This window comes from Haliotis cracherodii, unplaced genomic scaffold (genome assembly GCF_022045235.1).
Source record: "Haliotis cracherodii isolate W230 unplaced genomic scaffold, xgHalCrac1.p SCAF_29, whole genome shotgun sequence".
Taxonomy (NCBI): Eukaryota; Metazoa; Mollusca; class Gastropoda; order Lepetellida; family Haliotidae; genus Haliotis; species Haliotis cracherodii.
The window spans coordinates 3,576,164-3,592,488 of NW_027266285.1; the positions used below are offsets into that span (position 1 = coordinate 3,576,164).

General features: G+C 42.1%; 4 protein-coding genes across 5 annotated transcripts in view; 1 reads left to right on the forward strand and 3 right to left on the reverse strand.

The window, feature by feature from the left end:
* Positions 1-5,482: 5,482 nt before the first annotated feature.
* The window catches only part of LOC139473535 (1-phosphatidylinositol 3-phosphate 5-kinase-like), a 98,582-nt gene continuing 87,739 nt past the window's right edge, over positions 5,483-16,325 (reverse strand). For both annotated transcript variants that reach the window (XM_071256154.1, XM_071256153.1), the window contains 8 exons: positions 14,099-14,178; positions 13,344-13,447; positions 12,956-13,084; positions 12,329-12,425; positions 11,731-11,892; positions 11,255-11,332; positions 11,012-11,119; positions 5,483-7,598 (listed from right to left, as the gene is read on the reverse strand). In XM_071256154.1, the coding sequence (XP_071112255.1) occupies positions 7,531-7,598; positions 11,012-11,119; positions 11,255-11,332; positions 11,731-11,892; positions 12,329-12,425; positions 12,956-13,084; positions 13,344-13,447; positions 14,099-14,178 (826 nt within the window). In that variant the 3' untranslated portion in view covers positions 5,483-7,530. The remainder of the gene's footprint in view (positions 7,599-11,011; positions 11,120-11,254; positions 11,333-11,730; positions 11,893-12,328; positions 12,426-12,955; positions 13,085-13,343; positions 13,448-14,098; positions 14,179-16,325) is intronic.
* Positions 6,915-7,235, reverse strand: LOC139473436 (110 kDa antigen-like). Its single transcript, XM_071256006.1, has one exon. It carries the CDS (start codon positions 7,233-7,235, stop codon positions 6,915-6,917), a length of 321 nt encoding a protein of 106 aa, XP_071112107.1.
* LOC139473415 (sodium/potassium/calcium exchanger 1-like) lies at positions 14,381-15,154 on the reverse strand. The gene is made up of 2 exons (XM_071255985.1): positions 15,014-15,154; positions 14,381-14,975 (listed from the first exon to the last, which is right to left on the reverse strand). Exons 1-2 carry the CDS (start codon positions 15,152-15,154, stop codon positions 14,433-14,435), a joined length of 684 nt encoding a protein of 227 aa, XP_071112086.1. The 3' UTR covers positions 14,381-14,432.
* On the forward strand, positions 15,163-16,322 carry LOC139473416 (hepatitis A virus cellular receptor 1-like; the record flags this gene model as incomplete). The annotated part of the gene is given in 3 exon segments (XM_071255986.1): positions 15,163-15,240; positions 15,273-15,980; positions 16,128-16,322. Coding segments are annotated over 3 exon segments (981 nt in total), but the record flags the coding sequence as incomplete, so codon positions are not given.

Genomic DNA, 16,325 nt, shown 5'->3' on the forward strand with positions numbered 1-16,325 from the left:
ATCTTTATTATACAATCAATACACAGCATTGTAGGGCCGTAAGGGCAGGTAAATTGCGATCGCACGAATCAGGGAATGGATACAGGGTTTGGTGTAGGTTTACCAAAATGTTAGCCCTGGGGCTACAGAGGATAAACTCCACCATGTAGTGCCAGAATCAGTGACCAGGACAACTTTGTCTATTAGTGTTTTATTTAAGAAATAAACGAAGAGTGGGACTTATTTATCGTACAATAAAACACTGCAGGGAGAATAAAACATGAGGGGCGCAGCCTCGGTTGTTTTATTCTCCCTGCAGTGTCATATTTAAGGATTGCCTGCGGGTTGTTTTTCGGTTCATTGAGGTATAAATTGAAAAACCGATGTGCAAACTGAATGAATCCTCGAAGCGGATTCTAACAAACGTATGCACATCTGTTTTTCGATAGGAATACATACCATGGCTTGTCATCAATCAGGTGATTGTTTAATTTATGCACAGAACTTGACACGCCTACAAAGTCTGTAGTCAGTCAACGGAGAGTAGGATCAAAACAAAGTTCATAGGACCTGTCAACCTAGGCAAGAAGCGAGAAGAACTGCAACAGTAAGGGACCAGAACAAATATGTTCGGGAGAAGGCGGCCGTTTCAAATGACATGGTCAGTTACCGCCAGATTTAAACATTACTTCCCTGAGAACAGGAAGACACAGTTGGAAGGAATGAAGCCACATGAAATTTGTGGAACCAAGGCAAGCCAGAAAAAAAATACAGGCGAGCGAGTCTGCACGTTTGCTGTTTCAACCCTGCTCGGCCTTCGACCACAAAGGGTAGTTTGGACAATGAACATGCATGAATTTCTCTAAATGTCCTGTGTATGACGATACATGTGAGCAGAAAAGGAATTCCCTCGATTGCAATACTGGGATTCCCCGACATTCCATAGTAATTCCATCTTCGGTGGCCATGGCTTACTTTTTCACATTCATTGGGAAATGAATGCAATAACAGTTACACGTGACCAATTCAGCTAATCAGAATGCAGGCTTTAACAACATTTACCCTTATTAAATAATACAATCCGAGCTCGGCAATGTCGGACAACTCCATTGCAAATTCAGTGTTTGTGTGGGTGGGGTGGGGGGGGTGGTGGTGCGGGTGGTGATGTGTATGTTTTGTGTGTGTGTGTGGGCGGGGGGGGGGGGGGGGGGGGGGTCTCCCAATACCGACTGTCATATCTATCCCACTTTTGGGTGCGATCGTACGACCATTGCGTTCATCTGCGCTGTCCAGCTACATCTATGAGGAACAACTCAAAAGACACTTCCCTCTTAAAAATAACGTCGTCCTATTTACGACGTCATCAAGTTGCGAGCGATATTTCCCAAATCCAGAAATGATTTCATGATAGAACATTTCATTGTTCTTTGCGATTTATCAAGTAGCAATCATATATTCACTCATTAACGCGATTAGGTGTTACATTCTGACAGTGTGGGTTCGGATCTCGGATGCGACTCAACCAAAAAAAGTACTAGAATCTGTACTTTTCTAAAAAAGTGTTATCCCAAATATAACATTTGTTTACTTTTCAGATCTTATGAAAATGCGCGTCAGAACATTAACTCGGCATCTTATAACACTTTTGTGTTTGACGTCACACGTGCACGAGGAATGGCTTAACACACTGCAAACTTCGGTATGCAGTTATCATATACACACGGTGGAACAAGCTGCTTAAATTGGAATGTTTTACAAATTGCAGCGCCATCTGGCGTTCTTTATTGTTAACGTCCATTAGCAGTTTATAGTTCCTTTTTGTGCACTGAAGTTCTTTCGTAAACCTTGGTCTTTCTTTACATATTAAGTACTTGTTTGAGAGTTGTTCGTTGGTATGGTTTTTTATTTTGAATTCATTATTTGTATGTAAATTATAACCTTTATTTCTAACATTCATTCCATATTCTTAATATTTGACTGTTAGGCCTACTGCGTACTTTTGTCCTATATTTCAACTTTGTATTCTTACCGCCCACAGGCGCATCCACATCGATTTTCGGTGAAACAGTTTTTTAAAATTGTCTATTATTTCATTATTATTATTATTATTACATTGGAGGAAATACGGCATGCTGATGTCAACCTTCTCTCATGCCGCAGGCTTTTCACAAACATTTAAACCACGCAACAGCAGTCATACAATTGTCCGAGGCGAGCGCTGGTGCCTCCGAATTATGTCTGTGTCAGGACAAAGGAAAGGGGCAACTGCGGTTGCATTCCAAAGGAATGAGCAATCCTTGAAACGTTTTATAACCACATGTACACCTATTGCTCAGCGTACGGCATTTACAAGTCTATAGCAGTCAAACAAAACGGTTGCTATATTGGTCGTCGATTCGCATCCTCCATATGCACAATATTTCAGGCACCGTTTTACCAGTTCTTGATTTTATGATATCAAAACTTTATTTATGGATATCACAAAATGAATTATTGATATCACAAATTCGAATTATAGATATCATAAAAAGTATGTAGTTTGTGATATATAAAAATACATTTTATCATATCACAAAATTAAATTCATGATATCTAAAAGTCTTGGTATTTTATGATATCATTTATTCAATTTTGTGATATCAATAGTTTATTTTTGGATATGACCCGTGAATATCCTTGGTAGAATAGGTTTTCAACAACCAATGCTTGCTGTAAAAGGCGACTATGCTTGTGGTAAGAGGTTACGGGATCGGATGGTCAGGCTCCCTGACTTGGTTGATGTATATTCAACAACAAAAGTTCCTGTGACACCAATATTCTAGTTTATTTTTCAAACAAGTAAAGTTTGGTTTTCAGTATTGTAGTGCATGTATGGAATCATGTCACAAAAACGCAACTGCTACAGAAAAGCATGCATTCCATGCAAAAGTTTACTTTTATGCAAGCCTCATGCATTTCATTACCCAAGAATGGGTATAAAAACATGTGCGCATAGGGATTCCATATGCATTGTTTAGCATCGTGCTGACAACAACCACTCAGAAAAAAAACAAAATTACGCAATTATTCAACATTACGAAATGCAACGCCTGTCCGAAAATGAGCGTCTGCGAGCCATTGGTATGCTTGAAGCAGGATCGAGTCAATGTGATGTTGCAAGACAATTTAACGTCCACAGAAACACTATTTGGTGTTCATGGCAACGTTGGCAACAGACGAATGCAGTCAGAGACCATCCTCTGAGTGGTAGGCCACGCGTAACCAATATTCGACAAGACAACTGGATTCGAACACACCTACGAAATCGATTCCAGCCAGCAACAGTGACTGCAAGAAGCATCCCTGGTCTTGGACGAATATCTTCACAAACTGTTCGCCGTCGCCTCAGATGTGTGGGGATTGTCGCCAGAAGACCCGCCAGACGTCCCGTTTTGACAGGACACCACCGTCACGCACGTCTACAGCGGTGCAGACAGCATCTACGCTGGACGGCCATGCAATGGGGACAAGTTCTATTCACTGACGAGTCTCGTTTTCACCTCAGCCATATTCACTGACGAGTCTCGTTTTCACCTCATTGTGTCATGGAACATCGATTCGTGGGCGGCAGCGTTATGATTTGGGGTGGGATTACAGCAACACAGGGGACCCGTTTGATAGTGGTAGAGGTAAATCTCAATGGACAGCGCTACCGCGACGAGATCATCGGCCCTGTTGTTCTACCGTTTTTGCGTTTTTATGTCGTCGTGGCCCAGGCACTACCTTACAACATGACAATGCCTGGCTTCATATTGCTCGACTTGTTCAGGATTCTCTTCAACAAAATAACGTGCCGGCTAGCTCCCCTGATCTCTCATCAATCGAGCACATGTGGGATGAGATGGACCACGTGTTCCACAGGCACTCCAGGAACTTCGAAACATGTTCAAGCAGATATGGACAGATATCCCACCGGACTTTGTGTGATGTCTGGTCTATTCCATGAGACAACGATGTGCATGGCAACGTTGGCAACAGACGAATGCAGTCAGAGACCATCCTCTGAGTGGTAGGCCACGCGTAACCAATATTCGACAAGACAACTGGATTCGAACACACCTACGAAATCGATTCCAGCCAGCAACAGTGACTGCAAGAAGCATCCCTGGCCTTGGACGAATATCTTCACAAACTGTTCGCCGTCGCCTCAGATGTGTGGGGATTGTCGCCAGAAGACCCGCCAGACGTCCCGTTTTGACAGGAAACCACCGTCACGCACGTCTACAGCGGTGCAGACAGCATCTACGCTGGACGGCCATGCAATGGGGACAAGTTCTATTCACTGACGAGTTTCGTTTTCACCTCAGCCACAATGATGGACGGATTCGAGTGTACCGACGTCGAGGTGAACGTTACGTCTTTCATTGTGTCATGGAACATCGATTCGTGGGCGGCAGCGTTATGATATGGGGTGGGATTACAGCAACACAGGGGACCCGTTTGATAGTGGTAGAGGTAAATCTCAATGGACAGCGCTACCGCGACGAGATCATCAGCCCTGTTGTTCTACCGTTTTTGCGTTTTTGTGTCGTCGTGGCCCAGGCACTACCTTACAACATGACAATGCCTGGCTTCATATTGCTCGACTTGTTCAGGATTCTCTTCAACAAAATAACGTGCCGGCTAGCTCCCCTGATCTCTCATCAATCGAGCACATGTGGGATGAGATGGACCACGTGTTCCACAGGCACTCCAGGAACTTCGAAACATGTTCAAGCAGATATGGACAGATATCCCACCGGACTTTGTGTGATGTCTGGTCTATTCCATGAGACAACGATGTGCATGCATCGCAACCAGAGGTGGACACACACGCTATTGATTTGTAAATTGACATTTTGGCATGTTCATGTTTTTTTTATGAAATCACGCAATTCTGAAGTCAGTATGGCAAATTAAACCATTTGAACACTTACAGGAGTCTTTCATCTGTTGCAAACCGAAATTGTTTCAGATTTGTTTAAAAACATAACTTTGCATTAAATCTTATCCAATGTCACAGGACCTTTTGTTGTTCAGTATATATCATTGTATCCCAATTGCCTGTATCGATGGGCATGATGTCAATCACTGGATAGTCTGGTCCAAACTCGATTATTTACAGACCGCCGTCATAAAGCTGGAATATTGCTGAGTGCAGCATTAAACAACAAACAAACAAACAAAAAGCATTTTTGGATATATAATGATAAAATTTGTGATATAAGTTATTTAGTTTGTGATATCATAAAATGATGGTGAATTTTAGGTATCGTCACCTTTGAAAAGAAAGTAAGTTTGCTCTACCCGTGTGTAGCGTATTAACGTAATAATGAACTATTACAACGTCACAGCACTCTGGTGCAAGTGTCCTCCTGGTTTAACTCCCATACTTCGGGACAAAACTATACTTTATTACACTACACATGGAGGTAGAGCAAACTTTATTTCTTAAATTGTAGGTGATAAACAACAAAATGCGATATAGATTCCATGTTATGTATTAGCAACATTTCCCCTCAGATATATACATTTTCTCTATGGTGCAACAAACATATACCCCAGTAATACTCCCATATAGATTCAAGATGAAACCTGTACTGCACACTACAAGTAACAATCAGCATCCCTGCCTAATGTCCACACAAACTGATAGGGAAACAGGGAGTTCTACTGAGGCAAGCACATATATATAGTCGGATATACTATAAGGGACATTTGTACATTATTTAGACAACATGAACATTTAGTCATGTCTTTCAAAGCATCCACACCTACAACATAATACAAGTGATCTATTGGAGGGCTTTGAGCTCTTGACAGTTTTTGGGAGTGAGTGAATTGGGTTTTATACTCTTTGAACAGTATGTAAATCATATCATATTAATGTTGTGAGTTATAAACACATCTACCAGCGTATATATGGTGCTGACAAACCAGGAGGATAATTAAGGAGAAGTTGGGGTTCAAACTTGAAACAGGTAAGGCAAGAAAGTCTGTACAGCAAGTTGCTCAACCCTAAACCATCAAGTCAGCCATGCACACATGTTTGACAATTTGGGACAATCTTCTACATACATGCAGAAATCAGTATCTACAGGTAAGCACATATATGCATCTAAGGGCAATTGTCTAATATCCCATGAGGAAATTCTGATTTTCACTCAGTAATAAGCAGTGGTATGAACTGATATCAAAGTATATGATTTTCTTATTTCCATTATTTGAAGGTCAAGTCTGTACAGGTACAGGGGGCAGTCTACTGTGTAAAGGTAGGACACAGTGCAGATTTTCCCAAACAAAGCCTCACACTAACATCTCATTAAGTACACGACATAGAACCCTGGTCGAAGACTCCATCACAAGTGAAATTCAACATAAGAATTACAAAAATATAACAATAAATACAGATGATTGACATGAAAGACAGCATTATCACATAACCTATATATCTGATTTCCTTATGGACCCACATGAAGTAGTTGTCCTGGTGAACACTTACACAGAAAACCTACAGACTTGCCTGGCTGGGTCACACAGGACACACTAGCTGAGAGATGTCAAACATTCTGGACTTCCTTACAGGTATCATTAGGGTTTACAGGTAACACTGGGAGTTTTCAGGTAACATGGAGTTCACAGATAACTAGAGACTTTACAGGTAGCCTGGGAGTTTTCAGGTAACATGGACTTTACAGATAACTAGAGAGTTTACAGGTAACCTGTGAATTTTCAAGTAACATGGAGTTCACAGATAACTAGAGAGTTTACAGGTAACCCTGAGAGTTTTCAGGTAACATGGAGTTTACAGATAACTAGAGCGTTTACAGGTAATCCTGGGAGTTTTCAGGTAACATGGAGTTCACAGTAACCTGGGAGTTTTCAGGTAACATGGAGTTTACAGATAACTAGAGCGTTTACAGGTAATCCTGGGAGTCTTCAGGTAACATGGAGTTCACAGTAACCTTGGAGTCTTCAGGAAACATAGAGTTCACAGTAACCTGGGAGTCTTCAGGTAACATAGAGTTCACAGTAACCTGGGAGTCTTCAGGTAACATGGAGTTCACAGTAACCTGGGAGTCTTCAGGTAACATGGAGTTCACAGTAACCTGGGAGTCTTCAGGTAACATGGAGTTCACAGTAACCTGGGAGTCTTCAGGTAACATGGAGTTCACAGTAACCTGGGAGTCTTCAGGTAACATGGAGTTCACAGTAACCTGGGAGTCTTCAGGTAACATGGCGTTCACAGTAACCTTGGAGTCTTCAGGTACTTAGTCTTGGAGTACTTACTGAGTGACCAAGTCTGAGACAAGCTGAGTTAAACAACATGTAACAGCATTCTTATTAACGTGACTATGTACATGTATGCACAGATGATATGACTTCTACACAACATACATACAACAACAACATAGTGATGACAGCCAATATCTATAACATGTGTGTAACATACACAGCTAGTGTGGCTGCAAGATGACCTGAGAGATGACACAAGTCTATGTACTGTATCACAGTCAGCAGGTGTAGTCCACCTCATCTCTTTATCGAAGTATCTATGTCTTGACCTGTCTGGATCCAGGAGTCACACGGATTGGGAAAATCTAGGAATGAAGTAAAGACACACAAAAATGAAAACAATTTTCAGGGGCAGACTTAAAAGCAATATCAGTGCTAACTTGAAGGGTGGTGGTTCCTGTGAGAGGAAAAATGTGCTTGCTAGCCCAGACATGCCAGAAACCAAAGACGTATATAGATAGGATATGCAGCCTGCTCTGATTGTCCTCACTGATGTGAGACGCACTAATTAAGTAATTATAACAGCACTTTTGGTAATTCACTATCTGAGTGAAAGACATTGGATTGTTTTTAGTTTGCAGCACCTACATAGCATGTCATCAACTCAAGGTAAGAGTTGTCATTACATGGAAGACACAAGAAAGCTACCAATATCTTTTTTTTGTGATTTAATTATTGTCCTTGGCTAAAATCCCTTTTGAAGTATAGGCAGTCATAACTTGTGGCGCCGATTTCAAAACCAAGATGGTGGACACGCTGTCAGCAAAATATGTCAATAAACAACACCAATGGTTAATCCCAAACTGGACAGTTTATTAGAGCAGCATGTCTGTCTGGGGACAAGCAGTACTATGGTGCTCACATGACTTCATCACATCAGAGCCACGTGGCCTCAGCTGTTGTGATGCAGAACCAACAGTTGAGTAAGTAGGTAAGCAGTAAGTTGTATATGAATAGTATATGTCTTTTGTCGCTTAGCTTCTCCCTACTCCTTGGCCTGTGTCAAAGAGAAAGGCAATCGGTCGAAGAAACAAGAGTCGGTGTCGTACTTACCTCTGTCAATTCTCATTCCTCGCCCCATCTTCCCGAGGCAAGTGAGTTAACTGACTATAAAAGTCCAGTTTCCACCCTTGCCGAACTAGGCTGGTATTATGGAGTTACAATGTGGCTGGACTAACGAGTCTATGCATCGTCCAATCAAAATCACGTTTAACGATCAAATATTAAAAGCTTTCAACATCCCTTGACTTATTCAACGAAATTACGTGTGGAGATGATAGATCACTGAGAGGAGCTTATGCACACTAGATGACCCTAGCAACCTTGTTGTTAGGCTGACGTCACATGGCATTGTTTCGCCCATGGATCTTGCAACAAAATTCCACAAATTACGTCATTGGGTATTGTAACGTGATTGTAAACTTTGAGGTGCAAGGCCCCGTTTCATGAAGCGACCGTATTTTAGCACAACAACAGTCATTAGTCTAAGTTAGAGTATGTGAGTTGCGATATCCCTAGCGCTACAACAATTTTGTGAAACGGACCGTGGACCGTTGTGGACTGTTGTAGTGTATGAAATTCATACGTTTCAACTTTTGATGGGTTTGAAGTATTATTCTGTTAAACTCAATTGGATTATGCCATGGATCGTGTAGGTGTCAGCCTATTCACACTCAACAGTATAATTGTAAAAACATTATAAATGGCAAGTAATATATAAAATACTAAATTTGCTCCTGTGCAAAACCAATTTAATGAAACTCATGAATAGTTGTGGTATCTGAAAGTGGTATTACAGGGGAGCTCGTTTAGTATTCTATATATATATACCTATATGTCTGTTTTATTTATTAGAATAATCTTAGAATAATACTACCTAGTGCTAGATTGTTACTACTACAGTGTTCCCTCGTTATTGCGCCCTTCAATAGAGCGCTAACTCGGTTATAGTGCGCGGTAAAGCATGGCTCCCAAAATTTACTAACATTTTCAATAAACTCAAGTTTTCCAATGACACAATGTTTTCCCCCATCTCAGAAAACATTATCAGCTGATCAACGCGATCACATAACACCGGAAATACCAGTCATCAAATCCGAATAGAAGTACGCAATTCATCCTATTATCATAATATCTGGTAATATAAATATATGTTCATTGTTTATCTGGACTAATGTTTGCAATATATATTTTTAAATTATATTAAAAAATTCATTCAATAATGTTTTCAATAATTTCTGTGAAATCGTATGCGAAGTGATCGGTAGAACGCACAACTCACCGTTATTAACAGCCACCACGGTCAGATTACCGCTATTGACGCCTTGAAACGAACTTTAGTTGCACGAGAATGGATACACACATCATATATGTCGTACCATGACCCGTTAAAAATCATATTTGAGGCAGTTTGACAATTAAATGTCAACATAACGAATTCGCAATCGAAATACATGTTGCGCGGGAAGTCCCTACAGTGACTGGTCAAAATCGTTACATATGTCATTAAATATCCTGCATACAATCTGTACCAAAGTGCTATGCTTGTGGTTCCTATAATTTTAATTTTAAGTATATATGGTGGAAGCTGCAACTAAAATAGCACGATATTGGAATATATTATACCTGATAAAATAATAAATTGGATACAATTTCTTCCGACCATTGCACCAAATTTCTTTAAAGTGATACCACTGGGTACATTTTAACTGAATCACTGGTAGAATGTGAGGAAACGTGTGCACAGCTGATTGCTTTTTCCGGCTTAGTGTACGAGAAAATACACACGGTAATCTTAATCTCTGCAAATAAAACAATGCCTTTGAGAGCAGGAAATACATTTTAAATGGTAAATCATCATGTCTAGTGATGTTTTATATCAAATTTCATACTTTTATTGACCAAATTTGTTATAGATCTATCTACTTATTCACCTGAAGGGATACGATGTGTTGTTTTTTTAAAGCGCATATTATACTCGATAAATCTTTTTTTTACACTATGAATCATAAATAACTTCTATTCTAATCTGTTTTGAAACTCTGAAACGTGCAACGTAGATCGTGTTAGGTAGGCAGGGCATGTGTACTGTTTTGTTGGTCATCTACCACTTACGACTCGACCTTCGTTAAACCGCTGATCATCTATAACGCTCATCAATTATTTGGACCCCGAAGGTAGCGTTGTAGTGAGGGATCACTGTATTACAATAGGTGTTGACTCTAGCACACACAGGAAAATTTGCCATCATTATGACGTCATGGCTTAGGTAGTTACAAGACTACTTGGCGATAAATAGTTGTGTGTGTAATTGGCAGTGAAGAGGACGTCTGTTGAAAATCTGAAAATTTTAGTTAGTGTGACTGAAGCCAAAATACAGGATTTATGGCAGAGATGTAATGGAGGTAGAAGTTTCGTAAGAACTACTCTGATATGTGCTATTGTCCTGAAGTTTGGTAACTGAGGAAGTTGATAAAGTAGGCATTGCTCCAGGGCCAGATGACCAAAGATCGACCACTCTCCTCATGGCAGGGGGGTCGTTCACATGTGCTGTCGATTTACTTGGCCTGCTTACGTATCACACATCTTATCTATATATATCTTTGCTGAAACCTACACTGCTTGAGCATATGCTTCAGAAAGATGATTTACACAATAAACCCAATATCACTGTTTGTTTTCTACCAATGACAGTGAGTAAATGAGTGTGTCTACTGACCACTGCCAAGGCCGCTCCACTGGTCTGGAACATGGAGGAAGTAGCGGTCCATAGCCTCCAGGAAGCGGCTGCGGTACAACTGAGGGGAGACAACTGTGGGCGTCTTACCTGACAATCAGGATGAAAAACACCTGCATATAAATCTATAAAACTTTTATGGTGATTGTCGACAAGAAGCATGAGGAAATCATTTTAGAATATCATTTTTCTACTGTAGTGGGCCACACAGCCACCATCACCCACCCTGTCCACCGATGATGCCAATCTGGGACTTCACCAACATCTCCAGCTTCTTGTCCCAGGTGAAGGTGCGAATGTAATCTGGAGAGAGATAACACAGATCTTATGTAGACTGACAGAGACAAGCAATAACTTGCAAAGTGCCTTAGCTCTGTCACAGTAAGACACTTTTCAGTATATTAGACTATTCTTTTGATAATGATAACAATTATTCCAGTAGTTTCTCCAGATTCCCTTTGGTTAACTTGATCGCCGAATGACGAGGTCAAGGTCAATGTTTGTTTGTAAACACTGAAATTAATCCCTACTTGACATTTGATATTTGCATCTCTATCCGCATATGACCCCATATCGCTATAATCCGTTAGCTTTATCCTGCCGAGAAGCCTACCCATTATATGATAAAACTTATTATCATGCAAAAGTGAATGACACTTGACTGAGAATGCCGACTACTTGTTGTGTGTCGTTAGACTGACCGATGATGCCAACCACCAGCTCCTTCCTGGCCTCGTCCAGACCCACCAGCAGGGAGTAGTCCATCACCAGGTTGCTGGACAGGAACTCTGAGTCACTTGAGATGGCAGCATTCAGCACCGTCTTGGAGTGAGGCCGCATGTACAGGGGTGACTCCACGCTTACTGAAACAGCAGTAAAAACGTCAGGAAACAACAGTTTAACTCTTGTATCAGAAAACAGATGGAAGCAGTGTTTCTTACAATTTCTAGGGTGATATCCAACAGCATGGATACAAAATAACCACATGTGTCATGCTGACTGATATGCTTCCTCCACTGTTGTCACATGGCTTGACAATAGTGCTTGCCAATATCAATCAACACGAAGACACAACCACATGCCTTTCAGAGTCAATGTGTTTTGGCTGTCATTTCATAAGAGTGTAGTTTGCAAGTGCTATTTAATACATGTTATTTCTTGTGTTTCACTCAGCAGGAAGGAAGCCAATCGCGGTGCAATGGCCAGGTAGAGCATTTCTCATATATTCCTAACATCTTTCCAAACTTTTACATTTAGAACAGATATTGATTTGGGTGTAAGTGCATCGTTGCTACTGACATTTGAGAAGGTTTTCATCAAGCAGCACCAGTTCTTCCTCTCGTTTTCCGGAAGTATTAACCAAGCGGTTCCTCATCGAGCCCTTCAGGTCAAATGTCTAACAAACATAAAATACATAAAACCATGAACCTCCTAGAACACATGGAAACAACTTCAGGTCACAAGCCTAGCAAACATTACATTTATCGCAAACATGTAAACATAGCTGCGCACATGGAATTTGTTAACTTATCATGCTCGTGTCAATATAAACCATAATGAAATGTCAACGATATGTGCAAAACCAAACAAAAAAACTACAAATCCGGAAGAGTAATAAAGCACAGTGAGACAAGGCGCATACTTAGGTTAGTACACACGTGCATCGGTGTCCCACATTGACGATTGATATTGGGATTTGAGGACTTAAAAGTACATTTACAGAAGAACAATAAACTAATACATCATGAAAAACATATGAGGATAGCTGCCTGCAATACCAGAATTAGGTTAAACACTTCAAGTTACTATTACCTGAAGTCCATGTAAACAGCATAATCTTCCAAAAAGGTACAAAAGCATATTGTGTAGAAGTGATAACTACATAGAAGTGCAACTGATGTTTAAGCATGTGTCAAGGGAGATAACCTGGGTGATCTTCCTGTTGTAGAAGAGATTCTCCAGCACCAGCAGGTCCTGCTTCAGAGCGTGGTTGGTCTGGGTGTTGCGGAATCCAATCCTGTAGACGCCAAGGATCTTCGCCAGTGCAGTTGGCCTCTACATAGTAACATAGTTAACATTGTCTAACAAGTCAATTTGGCTTATACAAGATAATTACTTGAAAATTATATAATCTTGATGCTTGCACTCATTAACTTAACGTCCATGCATTTTTAGAAATTAATAAATACATATCCACTATGACAAGGCAGAGGAAATGTTTATGTATTTACCAACAAATTAACTTTGCAGTAAGGTTTGGTTCACTTTCATGCTGAGAGTTGAATAATGCTACATCTCCTGTCAATCAGCTCACCTTTTCCCCATAAGCTCTTGTGATGTACTTGAAATATTCAGGACCAAACTTCTCAAAGGATTCAACCTCCATACCAGACATCTGTTTCAAGATGAATCGGTCATCTACAACATGTCACACATGCTCACAAACACCTGTTTCAAGATGAATCAGTCATCTACAACATGTCACACAGGCTCACAGACATCTGTTTCAAGATGAATCAGTCATCTACAACATGTCACACATGCTCACAAACACCTGTTCCAAGATGAATCAGTAATCTACAACATGTCACACAGGCTCACAGACATCTGTTTCAAGATGAATCGGTCATTTACAACATGTCACACAGGCTCACAGACATCTGTTTCAAGATGAATCGGTCATTTACAACATGTCACACAGGCTCACAGACATCTGGACCCCTTCTGTGGTCTAGTGGTAGAGCATCTGCTATATTTAAGTGCAATAATCTTGGATGCGATGTCAAACCTCTTTTCACCTCACCTAACCTCAACTCACAGACATCTGTTTCAAGATGAATGGGTCATTTACAACATATCACAGACATCTGTCACTGCTGTATAAACCACAAAACCACAAAATCATCAACATTAAATTTAACTTTTGTGTTAAAAAAAATAAATTTATCAAACAAATAATATATAACTGGATCAATTTCCAAACATTTAGGGCCGCATTTAATGGGAGAGACACTCTTTCTAGCAAGGTCAACCAGTTGGTACCAGACAGTAAGTGAAGTAAAGACTCACCATCAGTTTTACAGAAGGTGGATCCGGACTTCCCTCCCTTGGCCTCCCAGGGCTTGCAACGACACAAGGACCTGATGAACCTAAACAGCAGAAATGGCAGCTCATCACCACCCTTATCACCACTCTCACCACCCTCATCACCACTCTCACTCTCACCCTCATCACCACCCTCATCTCAACTCTCACCACCCTCACCCTCATCACCACTCTCACTCTCACCCTCATCACCACCCTCATCTCAACTCTCACCACCCTCACCCTCATCACCACTCTCGTCCTCATAATCACCCTCATCACCACTCTCACTACCCTCACCATCATCACCACCCTCATCTCAACTCTCATCACCCTCACCCTCATCACCACTCTCATCACCACCCTCATCACCACTCTCATTACCACCCTTATTACCACTCTCAACACCACCCTCACCCTCATCACCACTCTCATCACCACTCTCATTACAACTCTCACCACCCTCACCCTCATCACCACTCTCATAACCACCCTCATCATAACTCTCATCACCACTCTCATCACCACTCTGACCACCCTCACCCTCATCACCACTCTCATCACCACCCTCATCATAACTCTCATCACCACCCTCATCACCACCCTCATCATAACTCTCATCACCACTCTGACCACCCTCACCCTCATCACCACTCTCATCACCACCCTCATCATAACTCTCATCACCACCCTCATCACCACCCTCGTCATAACTCTCATCACCATTCGCATCACCACCCTCACGCTCATCACCACTCTCATCACCACCCTCATTCCCACTCTCATCACCCTCACCCTCATCACCACTCTCATCACCACTCTCATCACCACCCTCACCCTCATCGCCACTTTCATCACCACCCTCATCACCACTCTCATTCCCACTCTCATCACCCTCACCCTCATCACCACCTCATCACCCCCCTCATCCCCACCCTCATCCTCACCCTCATCACCATTCTTATCACCACCCTCATCCTCATCAAACCTCATCACCACTTTCACCCTTACACTCATCACCACTCTCATCACCACCCTCATCATAACTCTCATCACCACCCTCATCACCACCCTCATCATAACTCTCATCACCACTCTGACCACCCTCACCCTCATCACCACTCTCATCACCACCCTCATCATAACTCTCATCACCACCCTCATCACCACCCTCGTCATAACTCTCATCACCATTCGCATCACCACCCTCACGCTCATCACCACTCTCATCACCACCCTCATTCCCACTCTCATCACCCTCACCCTCATCACCACCCTCATCACCACTCTCATCACCACCCTCACCCTCATCGCCACTTTCATCACCACCCTCATCACCACTCTCATCATAACTCTCATCACCACCCTCATGATAACTCTCATCACCACCCTCACTCTCAAAACCACTCTCATCACCACTCTCATCACCACACTCATAACCACCCTCATTCCCACTCTCATCACCCTCACCCTCATCACCACCTCATCACCCCCCTCATCCCCACCCTCATCCTCACCCTCATCACCATTCTTATCACCACCCTCATCCTCATCAAACCTCATCACCACTTTCACCCTTACACTCATCACCACTCTCATCACCACCCTCATCACCATTCTCATTGCCACCCTCATCACCACCCTCATCACAACTCTCACCACCCTTACCCTCATCACCACTCTCATCACCACCCTCATCATAACTCTAATCACCACCTTCATCACCACCATCATCACCACTCTCATCACCACTCTCATCACCACCCTCATCCCTACCCTCATCCTCACCCTCATCACCATTCTTATCACCATCCTCATCCTCACCCTCATCAAACATCATCACAACTTTCACCCTCACTCATCACCAGCCTGATCACCACTCTCATCACCACCCTCATCACCATTCTCATTGCCACCCTCATCACCACTCTCATAACCGCTCTCATCACCATTCTCATTGCCACCCTCATCACCACCCTCATTACCACTCTCAGCACAACCCTGATCACCACCCTCATTCCCACTCTCACCCTCATCTCCATCCTCATCTCCATCCTCATCATCACTCACATCCTCACCCTCATCACCACTCTCATCCCCACTCTCATCTGCATCCTCATCTCCATCCTCATCATCACTCTCATCCTCACTCTCATCCTCACCCTCATCACTACCCCCATCACCACCCTCATCACCACTCTCATCACCACAC

Excerpts from the sequence above, each read along its gene's own strand:
- LOC139473436 (XM_071256006.1), bottom strand. The coding sequence starts at position 7,235 with ATGTTACCTGAAGACTCCCAGGTTACTGTGAACTCCATGTTACCTGAA.
- LOC139473415 (XM_071255985.1), bottom strand. The coding sequence starts at position 15,154 with ATGAGGGTGGTGATGAGAGTGGTGATGAGTGTAAGGGTGAAAGTGGTG. Across the intron at positions 14,976-15,013 it reads GTGATGAGGTGGTGATGAGG|GGTGGTGATGAAAGTGGCGA; the intron begins GTGAGGGTGATG and ends AGTGGTGATGAG.